We start from the raw sequence: 12769 nt of genomic DNA on the forward strand, positions 1-12769 counted from the left end.
TTGGACTCATTTGAACCTGAAGTATGAATTTTCCCGTGTATGCCTTAATATTTAGTTAGCATGCAAGCTGAATGAAGCTTGTATACTTTGCCATTAGTATGGGCAGGAATAAGTATTCTTAACAATTTCATTTGATATTTTGTTTTGCCACATAGGTGTAGTCTAAAAGAGGAAATAATAAATCTGAATAGAAGTATCTGAATGTGAACTATCACAGCAGATCAAGGTGCATTTTAGTCACTGTAGTAAACAAAAACCTAATGTGATGTGACTGGCTTGTAATCATTTGTGCAAATGGTGTTTCGAACCACCCTGTGCCTCTGGGTTGCTGCTCACATGCTAAATGCGCCCTGGCAAAAAAACTCAGTTCAAGACTATATCTTACCAGCTCTAAGAATCTCTGTTCCAGGGCTTTATATTCAGGGGAATTTTTATTAAACAAGTCCTCTGAAAACATCATGTTGGTAACTCGAAGACTAAAGAATACCACTAATGCGCGTGCAGGGACAGTAACATTGCTGAGGTTTTCATGAGTTGCCCCAGCTACACTGGCCATCTCTGTGGAATGGGCACTTGTAGAAAGCTCCACATGACTTTCAGTCATATGTCTTCCTTGGTCCTGTTCTGTAACTTCCAGATCTTTTGCGATCAAATCTTTTTCCAATTCTGCTAGGATAACTGTGGATTGAACTACAGTTGGCTGTGTGGTGGGCTTGTCAGAGGGGGCATGGACAGAATACTCTGTAAGAGTCAGAGTTGAGGAAGAGCTTACTTCACTGTCAAAACTGCTAGGAGGAGTATTAGTGATTAGGATTGTACCAAACTCTCCAGTGAAGTCACTGGGGCCAGTTGTCATGTCTTTTAAATAAGGTACCAAGGTTGAAATTTCAAAATCAGCTGATGCTATTGAACTTGTGACTTCAGCTGCAGGCCAATGGGTAGAACTTTCAGCAGAAGGAGTAACAACAGGCTTCAGAGCAATTGATCCAGAGGCCTCTTGAGCCGTTGTGTCAGGGATCTGCTGTTCTACTATAAAATTATCCAACACTGGGCTTTCCCCAGAAGGTTTTGCTGTTAAAATTATTTCTGGTTTATCTAGCGCACTCCATGGAGAGAAGCTATCAGGTGGGGTTATTGTAATGGTTATAGGTGGATAGTCTGTTGGTGACAGTTCTGTTATGATTTGGTCTTGAATTCCAGTTGTTTCAGAAATGATTTCACGATCCTCACTGGAATCTTCCAGTTGTATTATGCTGTAGGTCTCAGTCAATGTTGCCATAACACTTTCTACTGTAGGGCCTTCTATTTCAAGAGATGACAGAGATACAACTTCATCTGGGAGGTCTTTAGATGTGTAGTCCTTTAGGGAAGGCAATATATAATCTGTTTCCTTGTAGTCATATACACCCGATCCCTCTGTCTCCAATGTAGGTCTATACCAAGGCCATATGCTTGTTTGTGGTTCTTGTCCTGAACCAGAAGCATAGTCATCTACATGGTCTTCTATATATACAGTGGGTTGCAGAGTTTCCTTTTCTAGAATTGTTGGTAATGGTTCTTTAGTGCTAGGCTCTATGGCTGATACAGAGGCCACTGGTGATAGAGGAGCAAGAGGAGTCACAGAATCACTTGTGGGTGGGATGTCACTTGGCACAATGTGAGGGGCAGGACTTGAAGGCAAAAGGAGCTCTTCCAACTCTTTAGAATCCTCAAGCCCTACAAATAAACATATGCAAAGTTAAGTAGTTCTTATAAATTCAGCTTATTGGATTTTATTTACTCAAATTCTCTCCCCCACCCCACCCTGGCAGATTATTTTTATATTCTTTCTCCAGTAAATGCCATCATCTCTTCAGGTTACAATGACTCTTGCTTACACAGGGAGGGGGCCCTGGAAAGGAAGTAACTCCCCAAGCTTTCTAAGATCAGACATGTAACTCTGCTGCTACCAAGCAAGACAAAATAACATACCATCTTCTAATGAAGACAAATCAGAAATGCTTTCTAAGTCCACAAGTGAGTCAATCTCTAATGCTGTTGGCGTGACAGGATGCAATTTCTGCTTTTCATCCACAAAGAGCAGATCGTCTGGGGGAATGGTGATATCAGATTTTGAGAGGAAAGTATCTTTTGGTGTTGAACTGAAGTTGCCCAGAAATCCATCTGGTCTTAACCAGATTTCATTGCCATTGAACTGCTCGATATCAAAGATGAAACCTGGCTTGGTAAAATCAAGTGGCAAGATGTTGCTTACAGTTGACTCATCCGCAGAGGGCCATTCAGATACCACAACACGATCCTAAAATTCAGATCCATAATGGTTATAAGCCATTATGATTGCCCATATTACCTTACAAATCACAGTGCATAAACCCCAAGGCTTACTCCCACATTCCACCACATCAATAAGCTACACACCAAGATCATAAGTGACCTATGAAGTTTACCACACAATAATTTCAAAATTACTGATCAGAAGTTGTATCTAGCATTAGTCTTACTCGGAGTAGACTCACTGAAATTAATGGACACGACTAATTTATATCCATTAACATCAATGGGTCTAGTCTAGGCATGTAGCCACCATCTATAAATTTGTATTGTCCCATCTGGAGAATCAGGTGTGGTGGGGGGGATTCTCTGTACCACTTTATAGGCAACTGATTAGATGCACACTATGTCTAATTACCATTCTGTTCATTTATATTCATCCATCTTCATGTAGCCATTAGTTGAATGCCATTGAGCATTGTTGATGCAGTACTAGAAGGAGAAAGGGCTAGATTCTCTGGCCACCAAGCTTAGAAATGGGAGCAGAATATACTTCTGATCAGGGGTGGAGGAAAGGGGGCAGTGGGGACGGGACGCCTTGCGTGTCATCACTGAGGGGGGTGACATTCGGTGTGCTGCCTGCCCGCGACTCCCAAGCCTACCCTGAGGTGTCAGGGGAAAGGGGGGAGCGCGCCGCTTTGCCGGTGGCCTTCCCCCCTTCGTTTTCACAGCTTGGGGGAGGCTTGGGAGTTGCGGGTAGGCAGCGTGCTGATGTCCCCTGCTCCCAGGCTGCTTCTGGGGGGGAGCCTCCCCCAAGCTGTCAAATGGGAGAGGGAAGGGAGGAAGGCTGCTGGCAAAGCAGCATAGCTCCCTCCCCCCACCCATGAAGCAGCCCGTCATGGGCAGCTCGCTCCACCCCCCCCTCCAGGTGGCTCACTCCGCCCCCCATGGGTGTCTTGCCCCCGGGACACTTGCCACGGCGCCCCCTAGCCCCCTCCCTGTGTGCACAGCATGTGTGCCACTCCGGGTGCTGGAGCAGATAGCTCCACCTCTGCTTCTGATGTGCATGTAGTTAAATCAATCTCCTATTTTCAACAACCTGTGCTGTCTTAGTGGCAGAGATGTTACACAGTAATCAGACAAAGCTCCAACAGCTCTTTTTGTAAAGTGCTCTCCAGAAGCAACCACAGCGTGCAGAGAAGTTACAGGAAGTTGCTTAACCCTTTCCCTACCCACAATTGCTCCAGTTCAAATCGCTCATTTTCCATGATTAGAAAAAGTGTATAGATGCATGTTGACCTTCAATCCTGCACCTGGAGCTCTGTGGGGTGGGAAAGCAGCTGGGGAATTCAGAGAATAAAATAGCCATTGGGGAAAAGGTTCAGCACCTACACACACTCCTCCACTCAGAACTTCCCAATCATATCACTGCTCTTCATTGAAAAAGCTGTGGGGCTTCACTGTAGAAGACAGAAGATGATCTGTCCTAATGCCTGACTCCCACCCTTCTCCCAATCTTCATTGGCTGTCATAACTAACATTTTAAAGGAATGTGAGCAAAACCATGAAAAGATAATACTATGTAACCTAGAGAAATGTACACAAGTAGCAAAATAAACACAAAGACTGGGAGCAATTACTTTTCAATAGAAACATTTGGAGCATTTGCATATGTCTGCCAGGAATTACACTTCATCACTTACTTAAATTCAGAGAGATGTTCCTGTGGCATCTAATATTATTCAACAATTCTCAGAATGGTACACTACATTAAGAAATGCAATATGATGCTGGCAAGTTTGGATTTTTATGCACAAGCTATTTGAAGAATCTACAAAATACGATAGAAATACCACTCTGCAAAAACAAATTATTTTCCAAAGCTTTCTGCCAGCAAGACAGCATATTCAGTCTAAGATTGTACCTGTTTCGTGGATATATCCAAAATAATTTAAATGACTAAGAAAGGACTAAACCCTGTATGAAGTACTTATTGTTACATGAAGGATTTGAGAATATTTTGATTCCCCCCCCCCAAAGAAAATATTTGAGTTTTACCTTATTGTACTTGAATTATTCAGTTAACTTCATAAGTGGCTAAAGGGCAAAGAACTGCTAGAACAAAAATGGCTTAGTGTGAATGGCTGAGCCTCTTCGCTTTCTGAAGAGAGATTGTGCCTCCTTTGACCCTCCCCAGTTATTTTGCTGCTGCACCACACTGAGCTTAGCCATAGTTTGGTCCAGCATATCAACCAAATTCCTGGTCATGCTTTAACTGTTTACAGATGAACCACGAGTTGTAATCAAGGTTCGTCCTATGGTTTATGTCATGTGGTTTTTACAGGAGAGTTAAACCATGAGCTCAGGTTTAAACTAACTGCTAGGCCAAACTACAGATTAGCTCAGCGCAGGCTGCAGCAAAGTGACTGGGGAAGAGCAAAGGGGATGTGGTCTCCTCTTCGGCAGCCAGCACGCTTGTATGTTTGCACGAAGCCAAGGTTTGGCTTAGCATGATGTTTGAACCAGGCCAATACAAGAAAATGAACTTACATCATCAATGGGCCTAGCAGTAATTCGAGTCGGGTCTTCTGTTACAGAAGAGAACACTTCCTTTACTGTGAAGACAAGTGAAAAGAAAGACAGTCATGTACCTTATACAGAGTTCTAAATTGCTTGTGATCTTAAGTGCACTGATTTCCTTTCCTATCTCACTGAAGAAACACGCATGCTTCTAAGCAACAATACAGTGGTACCTTGGGTTACATACGCTTCAGGTTACATATGCTTCAGTTTTACTTTTCTTGAGATTGTGGTCTCCTCTGGCAAAGGATTAGGTTATTTTCAGAACAGAAGTTCTGAATATTTCCTAAGACTTATGTGTAGTACTTTCTTAATAGGGTATATTAAACACACACAGACAGACACACACACACACACACACAGACACCCTGCTTAGTCCTATGGGAGCCAGAAATGCAAGAGTAATGCCCAAGTTGTGACTGGAGCAAACAGAATAGATACATCCACAGGCATGAAGAGACTGAGGAAAGCAGCCACAGGATGCAAATTAGCTTATCTCCCAGGATCCACTGTGGTTTCAAAGTATAATAGAACACGTTTGGTTTATTTGCATCTTGCACTAGAATGAGTTGCCTAAGAGCCAAACTAGAAGTGATGTTAAATGTGTATTTGCATCTAAAGTGTGTTTCTATGTGTGTGTCAACTTAGGGATCCATCAACTGAGAGGACTGATTAATTTCAGGATGTTTGCATTTTTAAAAACCTGGAAATGGAAAGAAACATCTAATGTCATATACAGATTTGTTCTAAGGGCAGTGGCTGCAGAGAAAAGCAAGACGTGTTAGGCTCCTCTGCAGTGCTGTAGAAGATTCTTTGATGATTCACTTTGCTTGCATCCTGAATTAATTTCCCTTCCTCAGTTTTTTACTCTGGAGCCCCCTTCTCAGCCACCCATCCTCATAATCTATGGACTGCATTGTAATGGGGACGTGGGCAAGTACTACTTGGCCATAAATTCAAATACACGAGGCTTTTAGAGGTTTGATCTAGAGAGACAAAATAGTGGCTTTGGTTTAAGAACTTGAAAAGGAAACCCATAACAAGTCACAATCTATTAAATTCCTGGGGGCAGACGTTGCACATTTTTAAAGTAGACAGAAATGACATTTCTTATTTAATACACACCATTAATGAGCTGGAGAGAATCAGGATCCAAGTTCAAGGAGGCATTCTCAAGTAAAGCATTCTTATGAAGGATTTCAGCAATATAATTTCTGAAGTCACTGACAGTGTAAACAACGGTGGGATTATCTTCCATCTCTAGAAAGGCGTTGTCTTCCACTTTGTTGGACTGGAGGTTAATCAGGTCCCAGGTGGCATTGCTGATGGCTTCCCCATCAAAAACCACGGTGTACAGAACCTCCACAGCACTAAATGTTTAAGAAAGGAGCTGTTAGAGAGAAGGATGAATGGTACTACTGTTCTATTCTTTCAAAGATTCCATACCCAAGACACAAATTATATTTCATTCTGATCTTTCTCTCCAAATCTGATAATAGCTAAATACTTGGGAATTGAACTTTCACAGGCTAGTGGATTTATTCACATGAACAAACATAAAGAACCTTGAAATGCATTGATCTCAACATTTTTCAAACAATAACCTGCTGCTATAGTTTGGCTCCATCTTTTCACTGGAAAGGGATGCTACTGCATATAAGGCAGGAAATTAATTAGCTATCACACAAGTAAGCATTTGAAGGTTTTGTGTACCTTTCATCCTGAGAAGATCTAAAAGTGAGGGGAGAAGGGAAGGCAAGAAGTTAAAATGAAGTGAGGACGGGAAAAATATTTCATATGTAAGCATTACCATCCAGTGCACCTCCCTAGCCCCTGATAAGCTAAAGAACACATATTTGAAAATATTTGTTCATGGTTCATCATTATTCTACTTCCATACTGCAGCAAACCTGAATTAAAATACACCTCAGTTCATTTTTATTGATTTATATGAAGTCAGAATTATGCCCTTGCCCACAATATGTTGTGGTATACAGAACATTTTTAATTTAGACTGTGTACAGTACGCTCAGTGCAGCCCTGAAACTCTCAGCGTGGTGTTTGGATACCTCCCAAACTAACAAGCTGATTGTGGAGAAGGCACAACCTCATACAAATGTGAATTATTATTACTATATTCCCCCCTTCACCAGAAGATTCCAGGCCACGTCACAGCAGTGTAAAATAAAACATTAAAAACAGTTTACAATCACAACCAGTCCGAAAAACAATGTAACACAGTATCAAAGGCCAGAGTAATCGATCATGAGAATGATTCGTTCTGCTGTAGACAGAATTATGTCATCCACTAACATTGTTATAATTTTTAGAAGGAGGAGAGAGAAATAAAGCAAAGAACTTGCATGATTTAAAGCACATGACTTTTCTCAAAGAATTCTGGGAACTATTGGTTGTTAAGGGTGTAATATAGCTCTGAGAGGGGTAAGCTACTGTTGCGTGTCGAGGTCCCCAGGGCCACCCCAATAACTCACACATCACACAGAATTTTTTGTTTAAGATTTTTGGCGTAAGTTTGGCCACAACTTTATTGAAAAACAAATTTGTGAGTGGTTGCTTAGGCATTGGTTGCTACTATCTGCCCCCACCATGGGGGACAGACTGACATTCCGCACTATGCGAAAGTCAGAATAGGGGAATACACTTGGGGGTTACGCGGAGCAGGGAACCTGCCCTTACCCCAAATGCAACCAGGAGCTCATTGCTATGGCCGAGCCCCCTTGACAGAGTGGACAAGCAATAGTTAGCCCCCAATTCCTTTAACGGAATCCCTTGCAGCAGCAGCATTAGAGGGGCAGGCACTCAACCTACCAAGGGCGGGCACTCAACCACTTCCCCTCAACCAACCAAACCATAAACCAATGCCTAACCGCAACCTTACAAGTTGTGACGATTTGCTATGCAGTAGGCAAAAACCAAATGGCCCCAGCCAATCAGCCAGATGGACAAAATTCCTACCAGGCCCCTGCCCCAAGAGCAGACGACCCCATGACAGGCATAGCAAGGTCAAAGCGAACAACCCTAATTCTAGGGAGGGGGGGACGGGCAATCCGATGCACGGTCGAAAAGAGGAAGGCCTAGCCTTGTGCAAGGAGTTTTAGCATTTCTGGCTGTCAATCAACAAATGGCAGCATTAACTTCTTCCCAACAAAAAGGGAAGCCCCAATCGCATCAGTGGCCAACGAACAATTAGCCCGCCCCCAACTTTGGAGTGTCCTGGTGGCCCCCACCGCAACACGTGCTCTCCATGAAGGAGAACACGCTTTCCCAGAATTCCTTGAGGGAAGTCATGTGCTTTAAACACATGATGTGCATGCAGCCTATTTTTGGTCCACTTAAGTGCATTTAGGTCCACGTAATGCTGTGCTCAATAGTGGCCAGTGGAGGATTGTGTAAATAATTAGAATTACTGTTCTGAAATCTGTACTAGTCTGAAGAAAGGGAACATTTCCCTCGTAAAAAAATTGTGATTTTTTTGAAATGACATAAATGGGGCGTCACTTTTCTACACGTTGGAAAATGTAACATATGAAGACACCCTCAGTCTAACAAAGGAAACCAAACTAACTCAAAACACAAAACAAATGAGTAAGTCAGCAGCAGCAGTATAAGTGTGAAGTTTTGTACCAGCAACATTAATAGAATAAAAATGTTTTTATATTACAGGATATCATACCTGAACTCAGTTACATGGATATTCTTGTATCCAGGCAGCCCTTCATATGCATTTTGAATCTATTTGAAAGACAAGAGGGAGATTATAGATCCTTTCCACTGCCCAAACCCTTTGTTGTTCCATCTAAACATTCACTTATTGCTCATTGTAGTGCAGGTTCTGGAGGCTAAGTCTCTAGGAATAGTTGCATGAAAGATATAGCATTTTCCCTTTTGCAGTGTGCTCTCCTTTATGTGAGGGCTGAAGTATACATCTGCCCCCTTTTTTCCTTTCCTTTTTAAGCAGCAAATGACTATAACCTCTGCAATAAAGGATAATATATAAACTGTATGAAGGGATATCAAGCCATCAGTTGGTCTTCAGTACGCTAAAATACTGGGATGTATTCAATGTAGTGCAACCAAACAATTCCCCCCTCTCCTCCCCCCATGAGCCCCCCAAATGTGTTCCAGGGACTCCCCAACTCTCCAGAGCGGATTTAGAGGGGGTACAGGATATGCATGGGGGTGCACAGGGGGAGGAGAGGGAGAAATTCCCTTGCACTAATCCTTGTGCTAGTGCAAAAATGCCGTTTAATACTACCCAATGCTATTTCTTCCCTATGTACATAGTGTTGTAAGTTTGCAGAGGGCGGGTAGGCTGATTCCCTTCTAATTGCTAAATCCAACAAGAATTCAATGTTGGAGTAGCCAGGCAAGTTTCTTGGTAATAGGCTAAGTATGGGTCGTCAAAGTAACAAAGGAAGTGTCTCTGTGCCAGAGGAAAAATGGGTGGGGCCTGCTCTGTCAAGTGTCAGTTGGAAAGACAAAAGGCAAAGCTGAGGTGTGTGAGCTAGAAGCAGGAAGCAGGCTGGGCAGCTGAGAGGCAGAGCCAATACCTGATTCCTGCTGAGATCCAAGGTCATGGCCATGGCCATGGGAGAAGTAAAAGCTTCTTGGGGTGTTAATGCTGAGAGCCCCTCCATTGTAGGTTTGGGTTGTATATATGTGCAAATGAACAATATCTCATAAGACACCACAGTCTCCGCTGCCCCTCATTCTGAGGAAACCGAACCCTGGAAATCCTGCACCACTAGATTTGAGAGGTGTGCAACAATATAGTACAGTTTAGAAAAAAGGCAGGTTTGCTTAAATAGAATGTAGGTTATGCACAGCTATGAATCCTAAAAGCAAAGTCTGCTAAGGTTTAGAAACGAAAAGCAAAGGAAGTGTAGAAATGCATCCCACACCTCGAAGAACAAGGAAAAAAGGCTGCTTCATGTGCATTCACAATAAAGCAGAAAAGCAATTTGATCCTTCATCTCAACAGAATAATTCCTTTCCATTTTTTTAAAAAATCTTCTTTTTAAACACACTTTGCCCAGAATCAAAACCATCCAAGTGCTGCAAAATAGGAAGGGTGTCTTTGTCCAAGCACAGAAAGAACTAGGCAAAGGATGAAAGGGCCATTCAGATGCCAAGTGGCCTTTGTCCGATCAGACATTTCTTTCGTTTATAGTATGGCACCGTTACTTGGCCACGTACGTAGGAAAATTAAGACGTCTCTCCTAATCTGGCCATGTATAACAGTTGCAGTGGCTGTGGGATAGAATTTATCTATTCCCCATATGATACCGTATCTGTCAGAAGATGAGTCCCAGTATATCGAATTCAAAAGGGTTTGCCAAGGCATGATCCAGGTGAGCTGGGGGGGGGGTGTACTGTAATTGTTACTGTTATTTCACAGATCTCACAATAACAGCTGGGCCAAGGTTGTTAGAGAGGCAGTGGTGATCAAAAGCACTACTGGCAATTTAAGGCAGGTCCAAGCTAAAGAGACATTTGGAAGCTGGCCAGTCGTGCATGTGAGCGCCTTAAAATGATCCTGTCACCCAGACCAACATGCTTTTATAAGGAGGGAAAGATCAAAACCGATCCTTCATGTCGCTTATAATATAAACAGATGTTAGGTTATGAGAAAGGGCAACAATTGTGAGATGAGGAAGGTTTGGTTACAGTAATAATATGAGGTCACAAAGAACACACCTGCATCTGTGAGCTCAGATCCTGTGAGAGCAGGGGAAGTCAGGAAGGTTTCCAGATTCCAGAAGGTTTGTTTTCCTCCAGTGCCAGCCTCTCTCAGCAAGGATGCCAGATGCAGAGAAAAACAAGTCTCCGCTCACAGAACTTCCTTCACCAGAAGGTAGAAGGAAGGGATGAGAGACCTTTCTGTGGTTGGTGTGTGAATGGGTATGACAGAGAAAGAGTGGGGCAAAGCTCAGGGACAGAGCGTCTCCTTTGTAGGCACAAGGTCTCAGGTTAAATCCCCAGCATCTCCAGGAAGAGACAATTGCCTGAAATCCTTGGGAGCTACTGCCAGTGTAGACAGTACAGATCAAGATGCACCAATGGTCTCACTCAATATAAGGCAGCTTTCTATGTTACTAAAGGTTTCAGTACTGAAGAGCTGGAAGGATTAGTCTGCTCCTGGTGCATGCCACATTCCTAAGTCCCCTTTCCACTCTATTTCCTCATGAATACAAAAAATCGTAAACATGTACATACATACATACATACATATTTACAGATATCAGTGCATTCATTTCTAAATGTATTTCATTGTAATATATTATACATTTTAGTACTTTTCTGAGTTTAGAATTATACTGCAAAATCTTTGAGAAGTGCAGTCTGTGGTGTTTTTATATTTCAGTCCATATATTGGACTATGTACACACTAAGCCCGTGGTTCCCAACGTGGGGCACACGCCCCACAGGGGGGCAATTTGATTTTTCAGGAGGGCAATTTGAGAATGAGTTATTTACAGTTAATGGCCTTTTAGGCTTCCTCCACGTGAATAGGAGTTTAATTTCTGAATAATAAAAATTAGGTGGGGCATGGCCAAAAAAGGGTTAGGGACCACTGTACTAAACCATTAAAGCACATTGAAAGCACATTTCCCTTCTCAAAGAATTATAGGCATATACAGCATATCAAAAAAGTAATGCAATTACTTCAGAAATAAACTGCAGTGAGAGTTGCTGGGATTCTTCAGTAAAGGGGTCGCTCAGCTCAGTGGTGTATTTCTCCTCAGGAAGAAGAATGCTGAACTCAACCATCTGTTCATGAGCTGGGGTCACCAGTTTCTCATCTCTCTTTATCTCATTATTGATCTGATGAAAAAGAAATTAATTTTACTTAGCGAATTGTGGTTAGAAACCATCCTTTCACCACTACAGGTTAAACACCAACTTAAATTAGTAGGAAGGGGGCTATTCCTCCATTATACATGCAAAAGGTTGCTCATGTGATTACTGGGCAGCAAGGCTGAATTGCTGGCTCCGCCTTCAAGGCTGGGTGGCTTCCACCAGCTCTAGCCCCAACTTGCCATGTTAGGCTTTTCACCTGCATACAGTTACAGCTATGTGCATAGATCTCTATGCAAGTAGGCTTCACAAGGAGCTGAACCCCTAGGAAACCGGGATTCAAGTTCCTGGGGAAGCCTACTTACATAGACAGTCAGTCAACAGAGGTCCCCACCTATTTCAGCGATGTTAGTGGAGAGAAAGTCATGTGATCTTGGGGGTGGAGCCAGCAGGGCAGTAATTAAGTGAGGACCCTTTCACATAGAAAGGCGCTATTATGCCACTTGTTTCTGGTGCAATGCTTTACAAATTTCTACCTCTTAGGCATAGGAATGTGTTTGAAGATGAGACTCAATTTCCACTGCACCTCAACTAGAAACAAAACAATAATTTCTTTAAAAGAGTCAAAGGTGCTATGGAAGTGTCATAGTCTCCTATAATGCACTTACTCATTTATTTCATTCAGCTGTCACTGCTAGTCAAACACTTCTTATAAGGTTTTGAAACAATGCAAAATCCTGCAAAACCTGCTTACCAGAACAGAAAGTGAGGCAAGGAAGATATTGGGGAGTGGTGATGTCAGGACATATTTGGGAGTAGGAATCAGGAGAGATGGGGCTAAATCAAGGGAGGGAGGTGGGGTTAGGGGAGAAGAAAGAAAAGGTATTTGCATCTCTTATTTGTAGGCATAAGGACCAACCAATTTGGATGACTTTTGTCTCCCTTCTAGACTTTTAAGCCTATGAAATACTATCAAACCCTGAATAGAAATAGAATTCTTTCTAAATAAAGTGCTGGATTTTCAAAAGTGTCAGCCTTCAAGGATTTAGAGATAAAAACATATGTTACATGTCATCTTGGTTACACTTCTGTCATCATC

General features: G+C 42.5%; 1 protein-coding gene across 1 annotated transcript in view; it reads right to left on the reverse strand.

The window, feature by feature from the left end:
- IMPG2 (interphotoreceptor matrix proteoglycan 2) overlaps positions 1-12769 on the reverse strand; it is a gene marked incomplete at its 5' end in the record, with an annotated part of 60890 nt that overhangs the window by 11392 nt on the left and 36729 nt on the right. Inside the window, 7 exons of the mRNA XM_083439054.1 lie at positions 386-1716; positions 1972-2299; positions 4822-4886; positions 5977-6221; positions 6565-6582; positions 8546-8604; positions 11539-11697. Coding sequence (XP_083295180.1) covers positions 386-1716; positions 1972-2299; positions 4822-4886; positions 5977-6221; positions 6565-6582; positions 8546-8604; positions 11539-11697 — 2205 coding nt within the window. The remainder of the gene's footprint in view (positions 1-385; positions 1717-1971; positions 2300-4821; positions 4887-5976; positions 6222-6564; positions 6583-8545; positions 8605-11538; positions 11698-12769) is intronic.

Source organism: Podarcis tiliguerta (genome assembly GCF_965153285.1).
Source record: "Podarcis tiliguerta genome assembly, chromosome: 4".
In the NCBI taxonomy this organism is placed as follows: Eukaryota; Metazoa; Chordata; class Lepidosauria; order Squamata; family Lacertidae; genus Podarcis; species Podarcis tiliguerta.